The following is a 20110-nucleotide window of genomic DNA, read 5'->3' as shown; positions in this document are numbered from 1 at the left end:
AGACTCTACACAGAACAGATTCAATCTCTCCTTCCGCATGCAGTGCTGCCCCTCGCTGGGTCGGCGGTGAAGCTGTCACTCCAAAAATCTTCCCGACTGTTTCTTACCTTTCCTCTTAATCATGGCTTCCAACATTTTATCCTCCTCCTCCTCTCTGAAAGAAAGAGTGGGAAATAGGTCAGCGATTCAGCTCGGAAAACAGCTGCTGTATTGTTTAAGGCTAGAGAGCCTCCCACTTATAAGCCATGGAGAGGCAGATCCATCACTGTCTTGTGAGCACTTGCTACCAGCAGGATAAATCCCACGTGCTGCAAGTACTGCCCTGTCTTTCCCACACGAGGGATTCAAATAGACAAGAATCGGGAAGCCTGGAAAAGGCATCAGCAGCTGGGACATCTTGGGACATCCCCGTGAGCTGTTTGGGTGGTGCTGAGTCAGACAGGCTACACTTTTCCCTTCTCCCCCAGCCCACCCCGCTCCTCGCTCACCTCTGCCGGTCCTCGTCCAAGCAGTTCACAATGGCGTTCCTCTGCTCAATGATGGTCACCAGCTCCTGCATCAGCACCTTCTCCCTCCCTCGGTCCTCCTCAGTCCAGTCCTTCTCTATCCAGCCAAACCGTGAGGAAAAACAGGCAGTTAAATGGCTGAAGGAGCTCAAACTCAAAACTTTTGGGGCAGAGATCCCCTAGCATGATCCCCCTGCCGTGCTGCAGGGCCAGCTGGGCTAGCAGTGCTGTGGAGGGAGCCCTGTAGGTGACATCCCATGGGGACAAAAGGAGCACGTGCCTGCACAAGGCTGGGACATGGCAATGAGATGGGGCAGCAGTTCTGAAGCCAGCTGATCGCGCTGGCATCCCTAAAGATCCGAGCCCCACCAAGACAGAGTGGGGGGGATGAACCCCAGGGGGGAAAAGGGAGGTAACTGCACCCAGAGCGATGCTTTACCTGGTTTGTTGAGGAGGCAACGCAGTTCATACTCCACGTCCGACTGCCGCTGCTCCAGGTTCTGCTGCTTGAAGCTGCAAGGGAAGGGGGCACGTCCAGGAACCACTGCAAGGCTCCGGAGAGCCAGAACGTCATCCCAAGGTACAGGGTGAGCTTGGAAAGAACCTCTGAGATGCTGATCTTATCCCGTGCAGCCAAAGGGCCAGGGAGCCACGTGCCAGTGGGGACCAGCCCAGGCTGCTCAAGGCCTTCCTGGAGGAGATGCTGCAGGGGCTCTGGTGACTTGCAGTGGGTCAGTTCTGAGTATGTTTGGATACCTTTGTCTGCTTGCCCTCTTTCCCTCCCTTCTCCAGGCAAGGAGGCCCTGTCAGGCTCTCCCCTGGAAGCACAGTTTCAGCAGGCCAGAGACAGGGTTCCCCACGAGAGCGTCAGTGCCTCCCCACGCACCAGCACACACTTACATGTAGATGAGCTCCGATTCGTGGCGCACCAGCATGTGCTTCTCATGGATGAGTTTGAACCAGTCCACCAGCAGGCTGTCCTCAGGGCTGTCTGCCAAGCAAAGGGACAATTCAAAGCCATCCCCAGCTCTGCAGGATCCCATCACCCTGCAGCAAACTGGGCTCTGGCACCGGGCTAGATCCAACCTGAGCTCAGCCTGTTCCTGGGCCCCAGAGGGACCTCATCTCTTCTCCCACCTGTTTCCACTCTTGGGACATCTCCCTGTCCAGGATATGGCTGTGACCGTTCTCTGAGCCCAGTACAGCCCCTTGTGCTCTTCCAACCTCAGCATCAGCAGGGAGGAAGTCACCACTACCACCTCCTTGGCTGGACACGGTGCAGCCCTAGGGTCCATCCTGCCCCACACCCCCAGACAGCCCACCCTACATACCATTCTCAGCACTGCGAAGTTTTTCCTCCAAAGCCACCCCACGGTGCTCCAGCTGGTCCAGCTGGTGCTCGATGGCATCCATCTCCCCATAGATGTCTTCCTCGGGGATGTACTGATCTGTCTGCACCTGCCAAGCCGCAAGGCAGAGAATTCCATCACCATCAACCTCCCGTTTCCAGGGTTAACCCTAAGGCTGGTCAACACTAACCAGGGTGGGAAGACAACAGAACACTCCATCTAAGCATGGACCTGAAATGCCCACCCCACTCTGGAATAAAGGGAGACCATGGTGCTACCATCAACGGGGTCTAGCCCGGACACCATCCGCCACAGCCACCCGGGCAATCCCTACCCACACACGCATCAGCAGGGTGCACGTCCACAGCTATGGCCCTGGGGGGAAGAGTACAGAGCTGGCTTTTGTCCCCCTTGCCCCCAAAGGCTCCTTTACCTTGCGTTTGATCAGTGGGAAGCCGTGACCCGGTGCCGGAGGACGCACTGGCTTGGAGCCCTTGGGAGGTTTCTTTGCGGAGGGGGAGGCAGCAGGCGATGGCTTCCGGTTGAAGGGATTCTCTTTGCAGGAAGACTGAAGAGGTGGGACAAAAGGAAATATGTGAAGGCCCAGGAAAGGGAAGGGATAAAGCATTCCAACAGCTGAGACTGAGCAGACAGGGCAGCCCGAGGGTTTGTCCTGTCCCACACCTTCCTGTGTGATGAACACAGCACCGATCTCCACCAGCAGCCTACCCACGGGGCAAAAACCAGCTGCGCTGCTGTTTGCCATCAGCTCCCCAGCCTTTCTGTAACAAGCAGGCTGACCCGTTTTCCTTCTCGGTTCCCCTCCTATTTGTTCTGATCGCACAACGTCCTACCTCTTCTCTAGCACGTGGGGCAGGCAGAGTATGAACAGAGCCACCGCTTAAGGAGCACATGCCCCAGGCTTACTTTCAGGGAGTCACAGACCAAAACCTTCCGAAGGGGCGAGCCTGGACTCGTGACCCCCACTGTGACCGAGTGATGGATGGGGAAGAAAAGCCCCCTGAGCTGGATGGGAGGAAGGTCACCATCTCACCTTCAGCTGCGGCTTGGGTGAGGAGGGAGTCTTAGGGCTCCCAGCACCCCCATCGGAAGCCAAGAGGATGGGCGTAGGGCTGGCCCCAGCAGGAGGCTTGGGGGGCAGCCGGCTGGGGCTGGTCTTTAAGCTGCCGGTGGAGACGCTCCTGCCGGCGTGTGGGGTGCTGGGCTGCACCTCCCCACTGAAGCTGGCCAGCTCGCTGGAGGAGGAGAAGGAGGAGTTGGTGGAGAGGCTGGCTGGGGCAGCAGGACTTTCGCTGGAGGAGACGCTGGCCAGTGGAGTGTCAGTGCTAGAGGTCTTGGTGGCCGTCGGCGTGTGGACAGTGGGCTCGGAGGAGCTTTTGGGCACTGAGGCCTCGTCGGTGTCACCCAGCACCTTGGCTGAACCCTCGGAGTTGATGCTCTCGAGGCTAAGGGCTGGCGATGGGGTGGAGGATGATGGCTCGGAGTGTGACAGTCTGGAGATGGGGTGGTGGGCTGCAAAGTAAAGGCAGAGCTCAGGGAGGAATGGGGGCACAGCCAGGAGAAAAGGGGAGGAGTGGTATGTACTGGAGGCAGGGGAAAATGCAAAAGGAACCAGCGTCTGCCTGTCCTCAGGGAAGACAGAAGGGATGCTCCAGCACAAAGGTCTTGCTCCACTGGGTAGAGGACGTGGCTAGCACAAGTCCCAGCACAACCATCAGTGTATAAAGGCCTGGCCTGCCGGGGTGATGCAGAGGTGCCTGGGAAGGGGAAGCCTCCGAGGGGCCACACGGGGATTGTGGAGGAAGGATAAGGGAGCAGGGGGAAGCTCACCTAACAGGGAAGCACTGGGGGCTCGCGGAGCTGGCCGCTTCTTCGCCTTTGGGCTGCTGGTGGGAGTGATGCCGTACCACGGGTGGAGAGGCTTGGCAGCAGTCTCACTCTGCTCCTGCTCAGGAGTGCTCTTTTGGGTGGCAGCACTCTCCTCTTCCTCCTCGTCCTCCTCCTCAAAGGGGTTGTACGGTTTGGGCTCTGTGGCATCAGATCTGCTCTCCTCACTCCTGGCTTTCCCCACCTCCTCCCCATCCTCCTCCTCTGAAGTCCTACTTGGAGTCTCATGGCTGCTGCCTGGTGGAGGAGGGGGAGCTGGCTTCTTCTTGGGCTCCACTTGCACTAAGGCCATCCACGGTGGGTCCTTGGCTCTCGCAGCAGCTCCAGCCCTGGGAGATGAGAGAGATTGAGCTGGTAGGGAGCAGAGACAAGCTGGGACAGCAAGACATGGAGAGGGACTTAGCCCTCAGGGGAAAGGACGGATGGAGCAGGATGTCTCCCATCTTTCTCATCCAAGGGTGGCCCTAGTCTTCCTCAGACACAAAGGGTCCCATTCTCTGCGGGCAAACCTATGGGCCTGAGGGAAGCACAGCCTGCCTGACTTGCCCACTGGGCCCAGTGTTTTGTTTTCTGAACACGACAGCCTCCATCTGCTAAGCAGCAGTAAAGGCTGAGCTTTATGGGCACAGCTGTTCTCCTCTCCCTGACACTGTTCCTACACCCAGCTCTGCTCCCCAGGCTGTGGATGGAGGGAGAGTCGAGATCGGATACCTGCCCGCTCTGGTCACGCTCCCTTCCTACACTTCAGAGTGTCACCTTATCATCCGAACGTCCCGGGGACCAACTCCTCTTTGCTAACTCCCGCGGCTGGAAATGCTGCTGCTCCTCTGGGGGCACAAGCCCACGGCAAGCCTGCACCAGGGCTCAGTGAATCACTGCTCATCAGGAAAGCGGCCGTCACTTGCCCCACGCACCCGCCCCTTGGCCACTGCCAACGCCGGGTGCTTGTGCAACCTCTGTCCCAGGAGCAGGCAAGGATGAACCAACACCAGCAGGCTCCTGGGTAGGAGCCCAGGAGGTCTAAAGGTTGCAGCCAGGCACCCACAACATCCCTGCACTGGACCTTTCCTGGGACAAACCCTTCACAGGGCAGATAAGCGTCCCCTTCTCAGCACCCACAAGCAGGGCCATTTCGGAAGGGACTTGGCAGTCTGCATGTGCCACAGAAACACCTTCCCAAACTCTTTACAAACCCTAAGAGACAAAGATCCTGGGAGGTACAGACAAACGCTGTCAACCTGACTGTACTGGGCTGGCACCCGTTAGGTAAGGGAAGAGACCTGATCACAGTCTGCATCCTCCTAAGAGTAAGGGCTGATGGAGGTGGGAGAGGAGACCAGAGCTGAGCCATACCCACAGCCCCACCTCGCTGTGGGGGGTTTGCAGGCGACCTGCGAACAGAAGGACGTACCGATCAGAGGAGCAGGGTCTCCCTCGGGGTTTTGGGACAGGGGGGCTGGGTTCAGGTACCCTACCTAGAAAGACACAGGGTCAGACTGTCACAACACCAAAACGACATGAAGAAAGAGGTTAAATCAACATGAGCCACCTCTTACACATCTCCCCACAGCAGGCTGGCTGTTGCCACTCTCTGAAGGCCTCACTGTGTTCCTCCCACAGTCAGTGCAGTCAGTCAAACCCCAAACATCCCCTTTGCTTTTTTCTCCCCACCCCATCCCGGGAGCTGCACCTGGAGAACTGCCGTGCCCCTCTGTCCCCACGCCTGCAAACTGCTCTAGCCCCGCCACCCGCCCTCCACACTGGCAGCACCCCCTGGAGAGCTCTGGAAAAATGTAAGGGAGCAGGCAGGCGTGAAACCTAGTGCTGCTCTCCCTGCTCTGGGGATGGCCGGCAATCGAAGGCTTGGTGTCTGAGCCTGAGATCTATTCGGAGGCAGAAGGGTGTCAGGCTGCAGAGAAGGAATGAAACTTGTCCAACCTGGTGCCAACCACCTCGGCTGCTGGGGAGGTGGAGGGTAACCCCTGTCACCTCTGTCCCCTCTTACCGTTCACCATGCCAGGCCCACACTCGCTGCCCTCGCCCTGGAGAGTGGACCTGGGCCGGGGGACAGGGTGGGAAGTCGGAGGAGAGAGGGCTGACGCGTCGGTGGCCCTCCTTGGGGCAGGGGTGGGCCGTGCGTCTCTGAGCCGTCCGTCCAGCGAGCTGACTTTGTCCTGGGTGAGCACGGCGGGCTTGCTGGGGAGGGGAGGTCTGGGGGGAGTTTGGGAGATGGGCACCCCGCTGCCTGCATGAGCAGGGGGTATCGCTGTCTCTGCTTTGTTGGGCGTGCTGCTCTTCTCTGCTGGGACAGCTAGCCCCTCTGCGGGCAGCGGGGTCTCTGCCGTGCTCTCCAGAGAGTTGCCATCGTCCTTCCCCACCTCTGCTCCTGCAGGGAAGGCATCCTCACCCACGCCACCAGCCCCGGTTTCAGTTCTTAGCTCTGGCGACTGCCGGTCTGGGCTGGGCCTCCTCTCCGCCTTCCCACTCATGGCCAATTTACCACGATGTTGCGTGCAGACAAAAGTCCCTGCCTCTGACCCGGGCTTGTATGACCCTGGGAGCAGCGTGCTGGAGCACTCCTTACACCTGCCAACGAGAAGAGAGAGCCCCGTGAGATGGGGGACACCATCCTCTCCCTCAGGGAAGGCAAAGCACTCGGGAGATCCTCGCAGGGCCACGGAGTTAGTTCCCACCCCTGCTACTAAATCCTACCGCGGTCTTGGGGAAGTCATTTGGGAAAGGAGAGGAACAGACAAACATCACTGTGTCACTGTATGAACCCATGGGGAGTTCACAACTCAACTGCTGCATGCATTTGGCTTCCTTCTTCAACTCAGAAAGGATTTAAGAGCTGTGAAAGGGCAACAGCTGCTATTAGGATAACGCATGGTTTCCAGACCCGTAAAAAGTAGACACCCACAGTTTTCTCGGAGAAGATGAAGCTGGTGGGGGACAGAAGAGAGCGCTACAAGACCACAGGTGGCCCTGGGAGGGGGAGAGGGATCAACCGTTCACAGACATGAAACTGGGAGTATCAACTGGCCTTAGGAAGCAGCTGGTTCAGAACCAGCACAGGGAGGTTATGGGCTGCCTTGAGGGGGCCAAGGGTCCAGGCAGGTTAAAGAACCATCAGACACATTTGTGAGGGGGAAAAAAAAAAAAAAATCCAAAGAAAACCCGCCAAACTCTGAGTATTAAATAAAATTATGCAACTTCCAACTCAGGAAATCCCTATGCTGGAGGAAAGCCGAGCCTGGTCTCATGCTCACCCTTGCTGGTGCTGACCATGGCCCCCACCAGGGTCATGGCATTTGGCTGGAAGGATGCCGTAGGGGCCGTTCTTACACTCTGCCTTGCCTGTTGAAACTGGGCTAATAGCTTCCCTGTCCTTCATTGTCTGCCACATCTCCTCAGATCATCCACTCTTTCTCCCCACTGAGCCTTTGAATCCTCCCTAATCAAGCCCTCCAGGTACAAGCGTTAACACACAGCACTGGCAACCAAGTCAGCCCTTTTCCACCTGGGAAGGGAGGCGGATAGCATACATGAAAGGGAGCCAAGGGCAAGGGGCTGATCAAGCACTCCCATGAAAACCAAGCTTGTTCCTTCTTGTCTGAATACCTGGTGCTTGCAGCAGCTGGCTGCCCTACACTGCAAGCAGAAAATTTCAGTGAGGAATTTGGCTCTGGGTGTCCAGTTGACTGGGGTTTCCTTTGAAATGTAGAGCAGAAGTGTGAGGACACAAGGGGCTCTAGAGAGAAGGGGTATGATGAAATGAAGAGGTGCCAAGCTCAGACAAGGGAAGAGGTTTGTTTTGGTTTTATGTCCATCAACCCACAGAAAATGATGCCACAGGATGTTCCCCACCAAACAGGGCCCATGAATCAGCAGGGGGAAAAAAAAATTACAAGAAAAGCATAAGGAGGGAAAACAGAATAAAATTACATAGATCTCACTACCCAGTCTGAAGGCAGACACGGCACCTCTCCTATTCCTAGCCCATCAGCAATGCTACACCTGCACCCCAAAAATCCTGCTTTTGCCCCAGGTGGGAAGCTTGATGGGCCCCAGCTCAGCTCTTCTTCTGCGATGCTGTTTCTATGACACACCCCTAGCTGGCTTAGGCAAGAACTGTTTATACAGGTGAAGGAGGCCTCCCATATCTTCCCAGTGGCTCAATATTCCTGTCCTCAGATGCCAGCTGCCCACTTGCCAGCTCTTGTCCTCTAGCCCACAGGAGAGATCTCATCCCTTCATCATCAGAGCAGGGAAAGCAAAGTGAAATGACTTCACAGGTGCTGCAGGTAAAGACCTGCACCCAGGGAGTAACCGCAGAGCTGCTGATGTCTAATCCCTCATTCCTCAGTTTGGTAACTGTCTGCAGCTCTTCACGTGCTCCTCAGAGATCAGCACCACCCCAGGCAGCGTGGGAGCCTGTATATCCAGTTGAGGATGTGGAGTGTAGGTGGAAGGAGGTGTGTAGGATGATGTCCTGGCTTAGACCACACTGAAAGGTGGTGGGGGGGTGGGTCTGGGGAGGCAGGCGGTAAAGAGGCAGAGCATCCTGGTTTATAGAGGTGGGAGAAGCACACGAGGCTGGGATCCCAAGCCAGTGAAGTGAGAAAGCACAAGAGAGCACGGGAGGCAAGCAGCACAGGGCTGGACAGACCTCCGGGACAGGGGGCTGGCAGACAAAAAAAAACCCTCTTCAGTATCATTTTGGGCACTGTCATCTGTGTTCCGTGTTACACAAGGATGGGGTACGGCTGGCCACAGACCTCCAGTCTGCCGAGGAGCGTGGCTGCCCCACCAGGGCTGGCCACAACATACCTAAAGCACTGGCGGTGGTAAAGCTTGCCCTCGGCCAGGTAGCGCTGGACCAGATGGACGTGCTGCTGGCAGGCTGCGCAGGTACTGCTGAGCGTGGCGCGCTGGGACCACTCCGACGGGTCAGAGGGGGCATCGTCCTGAGACACAACGCATGGGGAGCTCAGGATGGGGGTCACGAGCTGCACACACCCCCCCTCCCTAGCCCACGGCTCCCCCAGAGCAGCTGCTCCCTGTGCAAGGCCCATTGCTGAGTGCTTGTGGCACGGCTCAGGGGCTGACGACACGCGGAACAGCTGCTCCCCGAGTCCAGGCACAGACAGGCTGCCCCTTCCCAAATTAGAAGGGGTCACTCTAAAAGGTGCCTTGCCCCTGTCTAGGGCTGAAGGGCTGTGGAAGGGACTAATCTAAACCGCAGGCAGCAGGGACCTGCAAGAAAAACACCCCTCTCTTTGGAAGATGTGCCACCACAGACATCCGCTAAAACCTGAAATAAAGGGCCAAGAAAGAAAAAGGCATCCTTCCTGCTCTTTCCTCATCTACATGGTTATCCTCCCGTAGGAAGGAGGGTGCTTCTGCTCTGGGTGGCTCAAGGAACCATCCAGCACCAATCCACCCGACCTCTTGCCTGCCATGGACAAATTTCAGTCCACAGACTCCTAGGGAGAAATCACTCTCTCGGCTGGGTCCCCCACAGCACCAAAATCCCAGAGAGCCCTCCCACCCCAAAACACAAAGGTAGCCCCCCGCAAAGACCCACCCTGCTTGTGAGGGGCTCTCTCCCATCTCCTCACCCACAGCACAGGGAGAACCACTGCCTCAGGCTGACTTTGAACCAAGAAATTAGGTACCTGTGGTGCCGGGGGACTCTCCACTGCAGCCACGGGCTTCTTGTGGGACAGCAGAGGAGGCGAGGAGGCAGCAGCTGGGCGCTTCATAGGCGGAGGGACTCTGGCTGGAGGCACAAGGCAAGGAGGTTCAGGCACTGAGAGCAGCAGTGACTCACACCATTCGTGTGGGGGAAGGGGAGGGGAAAAAAAAAAAAGACAAAAAAAAACCAAACCATCATCTAGCCTTGTGACATAGGATGGGACTTGCCGCTCCTGACACTCGGTGCCTATTTTAGGTGGGAGAGACAAACACAATCTAATAATGGGTCAGCTGCGAGGCTGCCAGAGAGGCTGGCCCTGCTGTGGATCCCCTCCTGTGGCCCAGGGACACCAGCCTCTCGCTGTGATTTGATTTACTCATCAAATGCTGTTTGGCTTCCTTGTAACCAACTCCCTGAGCAATGCTTAAAGCCCAGAGCACCCCGGGGTAACTGCTGATGTGTTGTTGTGACCCACTGGGCTTCTGGGCTGTCAGCAGGTCTGCAAAGCATCCCTCGCCTGTCGGGGCTGGCACTCACACACCAGTCCCCGCTGGGAGTTCAGCATCCCCGGAGAATTATACACATGTGGAAGAGATTTATCTGACGACGTGGCTAGAGAGCTGAGCAGTGGAGACCTGGAGCCCCTGTCTCCACCCAGGAGGGATGACCTGGAAGAGCTGTCTCAGAGCAGCACTTAGCTCAGGTTGCAGTTGCAAGGACAGACGAGCCAATTTGAGACACTCCACCCTGGCTCCCCTCCTTCTGTCCTCCAGTCACTTTACACTTACTGGTGTGATAAAAATTAGCTGCGGTAGGCAGGTTGCCTATCTCACTTTCTCCCATTTTAATGGGTTAAAGCAGATCACAAAGGGGTCTGATGGGAACCAGGGGTGGTGGCCCAACCCAAGCAGCAGGAATGCAGAGCAGAGGGAGGCGAAACAAGGCGTTCCTCTTTCGGCAGCCTGAGCTATTACATCACTCCCCACCTCTTGTGAAACCTCGCCCTTTCCCACTCCCTGTTCCAGGCCTTCCTCACCAGCACCAGCACGATCCAGGAGAGGCAGGTACTACCCACTCCTCTCCGCTTCCCCACACACACACACGCACACAAGGCTCCCATTTGCCATGGAGAGGAGGAAGCACAAGGTAATGCTGGGTTTCCCGTACTCAAGTGAGGGCAAAATGGAAGCCAAAGGGGTGGGAGGACACTCACCTTGGCTGGGGTTGTTGAAATGGTTGTAATACTGAGACACGTAAGTCATGATGCTGAGGCAGTCGGGAACTTTCATGGAGACCATGTCATTGGGATCTAGCAGGGCTGGGATGCCCAGCTCCCGCTCTGCCAACTCAAAGGCCTGCAGGAACAGCAGAAAGACGCATTAAGGAGAGAAAACTGATGCTCTCTGAAAAAATAACAGAGAAACCAAGTTGGAAGGACCCTAGGGAATGTTAAGTAGTAAGACTATGGCTGGATGGTTGCACTCAAAGACTTGCAATCAACAGCTTGACGTCCAAGTGGAGAGCAGTGATGAGTGGAGATGCTCAGGGGTCAGTACTTGGACTGGTGCTGTTTAACATGGACAGTGGGATTGAGTGCACTCTCAGCAGATTTGCCGATGACACCGAGCTATGTGGTGCAGTCGACACACTGCAGGGGAAGGGCTGCCATCCCGAGGGACCTTGATAGGCTTGAGGTGGGCCCATGCAAATTTCATGAAGTTCAGCAAGGCCAAGTCCTGCACGTGGGTCAGGGCAATCCCAAGCACAAATACAGGCTGGGCGGTGAGTGGATTGAGAGCAGCCCTTCGGAGAAGGACTCGAAGGTATTAGTGGATGGAAAACTGACTCTGAGCCAGCAATGTGCGCTTACAGCCCCAAAAGCCAACTACATCCTGGGCTGCACCAAGAGAAGTGTGGCCAGCAGGTCGAGGGAGGGGATTCTCCCCCTCTACTCCACTCTTGTGAGACCCCACCTGCAGTGCTGTGTCCAACTCTGGGGACCCCCAATGTAAGAAGGACATGGACCTGCTTGAGCAGGTCCAGAGGAGGCCACAAAGATGACTGGGGGACTGGAGAACCTTCCTTACAAGGACAGGTTGAGAGAGATGGGGTTGTTCAGCCTGGAGAAGAAAAGGCCCCAGGGAGACGTTATAGTGGCCTTCCAGTACCTAAAGGAGGCTACAAGAAAGATGGGGAGACACTCTTTATTAGGGACTGTAAGGAGAGGGTGAGGGGTAACAGTTTTAAACTGAAAGAGAACAGATTTAGATTAGATATTAGGAAGAAATTCTTTACTGTGAGGGTGGTGAGACACTGAAACAGGTTGCCCGGAGAAGTTGTGGATGTCCCCTGCCTTGAAGTGTTCAAATCCAAGCTGGATGGGGCTTTGAGTGACCTGATCTGGTGGAAAGTGTCTCTGCAGGGGGGATTGGAACCAGATGATCTTTAAGGTCCCTTCCAACCCAAACCATTCTACAATTCTACAATTCTGTGATCTATGACCCCAGATGGACAGAAGCTCCCAGACATGCCGCTTGACTGGAAAGGTGGCATCAGAAGCAAAGGAACAAGTTGCTGCAGCTGCCCTTTCCTCCAAGTCACTTCAGCTGCCTGTGCCCCTGCAACTCCCACCTGAGGGGTCTTGACATTTGGCTGCTGTACTGGAACAGGGAGGGTAACTCTCAAGAGGTCTCAGTTTTCATTGGGAAAAAAAAAAAAAAAAACAAAACAAACAAAAGCCAAAACAAAACAAAACAAAAAACACCAGTGGTTTTTTGACCTGTGAAATGGGCACACCACCAGTGCCCTCATCCAAGAGCCCAGCAGAGTCTTGGCTGGCACCACGAAGATACAGGCTGGAAGATACTTCTAGCAACACAGCCACACATCAGCTCTACTGAGCAGTGTCCCCAGCCGCCCCAAAAGAAACACCAACCCTGCCCATCCTTTCATGCCCTGGGGTGCCACAACTTCCCCTCCCACAATTAATATAGCCATCCCAGCCCAACAGCCAGCAGCCTGCCATGCACAAGTCACTTCAGTACTTTTCTGTGTCTCAGCAAGCAGAAATGAGAAAGACGTTGTGATAAGAAGCACACAGCTCCTACTATTGCACTCATGGCTACTTGAAAGGAAGGTGCAAAGGATGAAAATAGCTGTTTGAGAGCTTCCTTCTTAGCAGTGCATGTGGATTACTGGTTATCTGCTGGCCGTCCTGCTGTTGAGCCAAGGGCAGCCTACCCAAATTGATCTCCAGGGGAAGGGGGATGCAAGACTACAACAGGAACTGAAGAGAAAGCGAGTCAGGAGGGGATGAGAGTGGTATGGCCACTGAATGGTGAGGTACCAGGTGCAGGGTGTGGGTAAAGACCAAAGGTGCCTGGTCTTTGGGGCACAGGATGCTGTGCAGGGTGTGGGATCTAAAGAAAAGGAATTGAGAAATAAAGGAAAACCAGATACTTGCAGTGACTGGGGGTGTAAAAAGCCAGGTGTGGACACCCAGCTCTACTCAGCGTGGCTTTAAGCCAGTTCTCTGGACTGAGCCTTGCTGAACACAAGGCTGCAAGCAGCAGGGAACAAGGATAGATCACAGTTTAGGGGTCACTAATAGGACAAGAAACCCATTGCATGGCTCTCAAATGGGAAAAGATAGCTGCTAATGGCTGAAAGGGACGAACTGGTCTAGGAAAGGTCATGGCCAGGACCCAACTGGAGAGCCCTAATCCTGAAAACCCAAATGACCTAGCTCAACTCATCTTGGTTAGGTGATGGCCCATGTCTCTCCACAGACTATCAGATGCAGTCTGCAGCAATTAGGTCTTTCCCTCAGCAAAATCCCAAAGCTGCTGCTGCTCTGTCCTACCCCTAGCCCCTGGGGTTGAGCATCTCCCCATGACCCACTGACGGCTTCTGCTGTTGGCTCCAGCTGTCCCAAGCAGGAGATGAACATTGGAGACCAGCCTAGGTCCAGTATGACCTTCCTCTCTGCTTATGCCTGGAGTAAAACTACGTTCCTGTTTCCATTGCCTGCAAGTCTGGAACAGCTGAGGTCAAGATGACGTTGGACCGTTTTAATCTTCACCTGAGGTGTTGTCTTGGCAACTACTAGGATAATGATCTTCTCTTCAGTGCAGGCTGGAAGCTGATGTTTCAGATTCCCTTATGTTTCAGAGAAGCTGTTAGAAACACAGATTTTTCTTACACCCTCACCACTGTCACGCGGTCCTCCTACACTATATGACCTCCATCAAGTCATTCTCACGTCCCTTCTTCCTTCTGTGCACTGCATAATTGGGACTTACCAAGCGGTTATTCTCATAGACATCATCCTTGGAGAGAGAATCAAAGTCTCTGAAATGAGAAAACACAAAAAAGCCAAATGAGGTGCAGAGGAAAAGTGCCCCGATGCTTCCACATGCAGGTTCTCAGGACAGCCAACTCAACATGGAAGATCCTAGATAAACAAAACCTTGGCAAAGCAGATTTCAGGTTGTAAAAGAACAAAGAAACCAAAGGGAAATTGCAATAAAAAAAAAGAAAGCAAGTCCCAAATGGGTGGTGACCAGGAAATTAAAATGTCAGTCTCATCCTCACTACCCGCTTCTCCTGCCCTTGAGATTAAAGGCTGCAAAAATACCAGGGCCATGTTCCGACCAGCACCACACACCACTGTGCTGAAGGGTGCACGACATCACCCCAAACCGGCCCCTCCAAGGCCACCTGCACAACAGCAGGAGGATAGGGAAGCAGATCCTCCACTTCAAGAGAAAGAGCTGCCTCTGCTAGACCTCTCCCTCCTACAAGAGTCCTTAGACAAACCTCCCTGCACCACCTGAGGGAATTTGAGGTCAGCCCAGGATTTGGGGCGACGGGTGGTCTTAAACTGCACTTCTGTCCTTGCTTGCCCCCCAACACTTGCAGCACACAGCAAACCCTCCTTGGCTGCAGCCTTTACAGTGAGGCAGCTTGCTGAACACAAGGCGTTCAGGGCACAGAGAGGATCCCCAGCAGTTCCCAACCCAGGCACACTGTGGCATTTCACTTGTTCCCCTGGATCCCCTTGGGGGGGATCGAATCAGCCCAGCCACAGGGATCGACTAACTGCCTTCATCAGAGGAGCAGAGGGCAGAGAGTTAGAGCGGTCTGCAGGTTTTCAACAGAGGGGAGGAAACAGAGGGAGTTAGTTATGCCTTTTGCATGTGTGCGTGGGTATAATGTGTGAAAACAGCATCATGCTAAACTGATTACAGCCCCTTCCTGCCAAGGATCTCAGCTTTGTTACCAAAAAAAAAACCCTCAGGCAGCAGCTCGGTGTGCCTGCAAGCTGGATTCACAGAGGAGGACACAGCCCAGAGAGATTTAGGGTCAGGCAAAGCCACCCCAATGGTCCAGAGAGAGGTGCCAAAGTTTTGGGAGACCAACCCAGAAAGACAATTCAGATTAGAGGAGGGGATGTGTCCCCCACCCCAAGGGTGGTGTGCAGGAATAAGGTGAGACGGCAAATCCTCAGCCGTGGGCCCGTGGAGAGGGGCTGTGGGAGCCTCCCTTCCTCCATCCTCCTTTGGATTTTTATTGCCTTTTCCTGTAACACCGCCCCGGCACCACAACGCAGGGCAACCGGCCCCTTCTCGAAGCCCCTCGCGCGCCTTTCCCAACGCTGCAGAGGAAGTCTGTGATGAGCTTCAGGAAGATTTTCCCAGCTGCCTGCGCCACCATAAAACTACACTTCCTCCGTTCAAAAGCAAGAGGCTGCTGGTGCCGTTTCCTCCCAGATAAATGAAACTGCAACCGCTCGCTGCTGCTGCGGGAGCAGACGGACGCGCAGGAGATGGGCTGTCTGTTCAGCTCTGCGTTATGCACCTTTCTGAAAGCTCATGCAAAAGACAGACACAGAACCCAGCCTGTTCAAAACACCGCAACTTTCCCCTCTCTACACGCTGCTGAAAAAAGGCTTCGGCCGCAGCCTTTGCTTTGATGTGAAAACTAGTGCCTTTTTCATATTTCTGACTAGTGTCCACTGGGAGATGGTTTTTTCCCTAAGGTTTTTTTTTTTTGCTAGAAAACTCCTTTAACCTTGCTGTATTTTTTTTTTTTTCCCCCCTTTTAAAGAAAATACCAGCTTGGGAAAACAGGAGAAGAGATGACAGCAGAGTTGATATATCAGCTGCCTACTAAACATTCATGACCTTCATTTTGAATGCCCTCACTTTCAGGATATGGGAGTGGTGCAGCTGGAAGCTCAAAGACTTCTTGGTGGCCCGGGCTGGGAGAGTAGTTTTTGACAGACAAAGCATCATGTCCATTCCGCTCTGCCCCAGCAAACCAAGGCCGTTTTAGTAAACCAAGGAAAATCTGCCTGGGTAAAGCAGATGCCAGCAGAGAGGACGTGAAGCTCAAGAGGTAACAGGGGAGCTACCAAGCAGCAAGGGAATAGAAGTTTTTTTTTTCACTAATGTAGGACCGCAGGCTCTCAGCTTTTACCAGAGATATTGAAGTCCATCAGTACGAGGCCCCAGGGATCACAGTTTATTCAGTTCCCCTCTGCTGCATTTTCCAGCTCCCCCTGTGAACAAGCCAAAGAGGACCGTGCCGATCTCCGTCACTCCTGACATGAGCACTCCCACACGCTGCTCTGTCGCGTGGCATCCCCGAAGCTCTGGACATGTTCCCCGTACCAACGTGCAAGGAGCGTGGCCTCTCAGGCAGGGGGGAAAACCACCCTAGACATACCCCTGTCCTCTCTACAAACTGCCTCCTCTGCAGAAAGGCCAGAACTTGCCATCTCGCAGCTCCGTGACATGTGGCTGCCTGTCACGTTATTTCCTTGCCCTGATCTCAGCAGCCTTCCACCCAGCCCTGCTCTGGCTCCTCTCCTGACAACATACCAGACCAAGGGATCAGATGTAAGAATAGGCGAGAATCTGGCTATCCCAGTTGAACAACCGTCTCGACTCAGCAAACCCCAGCGTCGTAGCATATCCTGGAGTAATATTTCCATGCAAATAACATCCCAAGCGCTTACCTAATTAGATACATACAGAGCCACTAAGTACTCCAGGGTTTAGGGCAGCTGCCAGGGAGCACAGCAGACCCAGGGAAGGGGGAAGGGTGCGCCATACAGCTAAAACCAGAACAAATTCCTGGATTCCTCAAATATAAATCATGAGCACTTTAACGGCAGTGCTGCATAACAAGCCCTTCAGCTTTCCAGGTCTTGTCAGGGAAATGCAGGCAGTACATGGGAAGGAACAAATGAGATTTGTGATCCTGCCTGTAACCAAACCCATGGCTCTAGGGACACAAAACAGCATTTCTAATGCATGGCTCTCATCTCCTGTTTTCCTCAAGCCTCCATTTCTCTCAGCACTCGAAAGGCATGTGCCATGCCCTCTTGTTCTCCTTTCCCCTGAATGCTAAGAACCTCCCCTGAGCTCCAGGGAGGCTGCACAGCTTGGGACGCTGAAAGATGCTTTTTGCTTCACTAAGCTATGGCAAATGTCTTGTAAACACTAATGTTGTGCTTTAGATTTCTAGAGCACTGAGTAAACAAACTCATTAATCCCTACAGTCCACTGTCAAGTTGGCCTGGATGCTTGCAGTTTAACTGACAAGTGAAAAGAAGAGATTAAATGTCTTTCCTCAAGATCACACAACCAGCAGCATAGTCAAAGGCTAAATCCACGTTTCCCATTTCCCCAGCCGGGAGAGAGGCAGTGAAACCATGAGGTGCATTCAGTAGCAGAGCTAGAGGCCGGGACTTTCTGCTTCACAGTTCAACACACAGGTCCTGCAGGTATGCACCTCATCCTTGGTGGTCAGTTCAAGACACCTTTAGCCAGACTCAGTAGACAGTGAGCTCTTCCAGTCTACTTCTTTTTTTTTTAAAAAAAAAAAAAAATAAAGAAACAAAAATCTGGTTTCTGTTTTCAAGAGCTCTGCAGAAGCTGCTCGAAGCTCTCCAGGGGAGCATCCTTCTGATGTCACCTGCCTTATCCCAAGGCAACTGTGTTCAAATCAAGGAAAACTATCCTCAGCCTCACTTACCCATATGGCTTTTCACGACAGTCTCTTCCCCAGCGTGTCACCTACCAGCACTGCAGCACAATGGGGGGAGCGTCTGGGCAGGGTCAGACAACCAGGACAGACCAACAGCCACCACAGCAGCAAAAGAAAGCCCAGAGGATCAGGGTGCCAGAGGAGTGGTGCCACACAGGTAGAGAGAAGAGCTCCAGCTCTGCTCTTGTAAGAATGTCCTTGCTCCTCCCCTCTGCGACCCAGGGGGAAGCCAGCAGGAAGAGGGGAAGCACCCGAGTAGAGAGGAACTTCAGACTTCGGGGATCAGCGCGGCCGAATCGTGTGGGCCAGGAGAGCCCCGCACGAAGGAAGACCACGCAAGGTCAGAAACACACCCGCAGATCCCTGCCAAGTCCCATTACTGGGCTGACTGAAGGCACTTTAGAAGTAAAGAAGGGCAACCACCACTCTTCCTCTGCCGTCGGGAGATTTACTGCCTCTGATCCAATCTTCCCACTTCCAAATTGGGACAGGATGAAGAAGCTGGAATCAGATGAAACAATGCTACTCTCCTGACCACCCTCTGAAAATCCTTCTACAACATGCCATGTCCTTGTAAGGCACTGGGTTTTGCCTCTACAATACAGCTGGTGCAGAGGACCTGTGAAGTATTTAGTTAGGACATCTGCCAGAAGCAGATTTAAGCCCACTGACAACTTAAGAGCAGCGGCTGATGCTTAATGGGATGGTAAATATGGTTAATGAAGAAGCATCAGGTGGTTTTAGTGGTGTTTATTGTAAGCTTTTGCTGATGCTTTTCGGTTCCCAGTGACCATGTCACCAAAAAAAAAAAAAAAAAAAATTAAAAAAAATTAAAAGTTTCAGAAACATAGTAATTGCAAGTATTTCTGTCCTTAATTTGCCTATTGCCCTCTGGCAGTCTTGAGGCTGGAAGTGTTTTCAGAAGGTCTATCCTAGCTGGCCAGAACAAGCCATACAACTCGAGAGCTGCTGGGACACAAGACCACGCAGCTCCCTCAAGACCCAGAGCGATGCAAAGCCACCGTACGTCTCAGCTCTTGGCGGCTCCCAAACGCCACACTGAGGGTTTTGTGGCAGCCACCTGAAACACAGCAGGCAGCACTTTGGTTTCTAGCCTGCCTGTTCAGCTTCTGCTTGTTAAGAACACAGGCCTGTTTTGCCCTCTCACGGCCACCACAGCTCCACAGGGGAGTCACTGGCGACCCTCCGCCTGCCACAGGTTGCCGTCATGACAAAAGGCTGTGCTGGGCCCAGCTCAGAAAAAGAGGATTTGGTCAATTCAGGCAACCTCAGAGGAAGAAACAACGTGACAGGGGACGCACCACTGGGCTTTGCCGACAGGCGAGGAGCACCTACACGCCGGAGGCACGGCAAGGTGGGGCGATGCCTACCTGCACTGCAAGGGCTACTGAAGATTAGAGCAGATGAGGGGGGTGGATTTGATTCCCAGCAGTGCCGGGGCACGCAGGGTTACTGTGGCGGCAGGTCGGGGCAGATTCCTTCCAGCAGCTCAGCCAGTTTCTCCAGCCCGACACCATGCCCCCAGGCAATCCCAAACTCACCGGGGCTGCCTCCTGAAATTCGAATTCCCCCTCAGAGCCACCCTTCGAAAAGGAGGCTGAAGGAGGAAACTCAACTCCAAGCCATTTGCTGGGGGAGACTAGAAAGGCTTGACATCCCTGCTGGAATTTGCTACCTCCTGCTTTCCCTGTGCCATCCACAGAAAACAAAAGCTGGAAGCAAATGCAAGAAGCTACCTGGTCCAGGGCTCTGCGTGTTTCAGAGCGTCACGTTTCAGGAATGTCCCTGTGGGGAAGTGGGAATGCCCACCTCTGGCAGAGGAGAAACACCCCAACGCCCAGCTGGCAGTGCCATGCCTTCTCCCTGGCCGGCACCGCTCCCCAGCTGGCTGCACAGACCTAAGCCCACCTCCGTGCTCTCCTCGCCCTTTAAACCACTCAAGCTCCTGCTGACCCCGACCTCGATGGGTCTACGAGCCCGGGTCAGAAGGTCGCTCGCAGAAACAAGGCATCCTTCGTCCCGGTCCCCCGTTATTTTAGAAGGTGACAGAGGCTGTGCTCTCTGCCCCTGAACCCCCACCACATCCACGCACGGGGAGGCTCCGTCCCTTCCCCGCCAGCCGGCCCGGAGCCGCCTCTTACAGCGTCTCCATCTCCCTGCGAGCCCCCACACCCCCCGCCCCGCCTGCCCCCGGGGGAGCTGCGAAGGGGGACGGGCGGCCCAGTCCCGGCAGAAAACGGGGCTCCCGGCGCCCGCCCCCCCCCCTCCCCTCTTCCTCCTCCTCCTCCTCCTCCTCCGGGCCTCGGTGACCGCGGGCCGGCGCCGGCGGGGCGCGGCGCGGCCTGCGCGGCCACCCGCCGCTACACTCACAGGAGGTCGGGCCGGTGCCGGTGCAGGATAGCGCAGAAGGCCAGGCCGTCGCGGAAGGAGGCGCTGAGGTCGCGGATCTCCACGCCGCGGTAGCCCTCGCACTGCCGGCGGCACCAGGCTTGCAGGGCGCCCCGCGGGCCCGACATGGGGGCGGCCGCTCCGGCTGCCGCCGCCGCCGCCGCCGCTGCGAGCCCAGGGGCGGG

At 54.9% G+C, this 20110-nt stretch overlaps 1 protein-coding gene across 6 annotated transcripts in view; it reads right to left on the bottom strand.

The window, feature by feature from the left end:
- The window catches only part of MICALL1 (MICAL like 1), a 22196-nt gene extending 2086 nt beyond the window's left edge, over positions 1-20110 (bottom strand). Inside the window, exons 1-16 of one of the 6 annotated variants that reach the window (XM_042793418.1) lie at positions 19908-20110; positions 13763-13811; positions 10675-10816; positions 9654-9707; positions 9442-9575; positions 8594-8730; positions 5769-6349; positions 5175-5238; positions 3707-4092; positions 2910-3388; positions 2289-2423; positions 1838-1964; positions 1407-1497; positions 946-1019; positions 489-603; positions 108-154 (exon numbers count right to left, since the gene is read on the bottom strand). In XM_042793418.1, coding sequence (XP_042649352.1) covers positions 108-154; positions 489-603; positions 946-1019; positions 1407-1497; positions 1838-1964; positions 2289-2423; positions 2910-3388; positions 3707-4092; positions 5175-5238; positions 5769-6349; positions 8594-8730; positions 9442-9575; positions 9654-9707; positions 10675-10816; positions 13763-13811; positions 19908-20053 — 2761 coding nt within the window. In that variant the 5' untranslated portion in view covers positions 20054-20110. Of the gene's footprint in view, positions 1-107; positions 155-488; positions 604-945; positions 1020-1406; positions 1498-1837; positions 1965-2288; positions 2424-2909; positions 3389-3706; positions 4093-5174; positions 5239-5768; positions 6350-8593; positions 8731-9441; positions 9599-9653; positions 9708-10674; positions 10817-13762; positions 13812-19907 lie in introns of those variants that run through there. The other 5 variants (XM_042793419.1, XM_042793420.1, XM_042793423.1 and 2 more) reach the window with 5 other exon arrangements.

The sequence above is a fragment of the Tyto alba genome, unplaced genomic scaffold (assembly GCF_018691265.1).
Source record: "Tyto alba isolate M040663 unplaced genomic scaffold, T.alba_DEE_v4.0 Super-Scaffold_2, whole genome shotgun sequence".
NCBI lineage: Eukaryota > Metazoa > Chordata > Aves > Strigiformes > Tytonidae > Tyto > Tyto alba.
The sequence above is the reverse complement of the archived record's forward strand: the minus strand, read 5'-3'. Positions and strand labels throughout refer to the sequence as shown.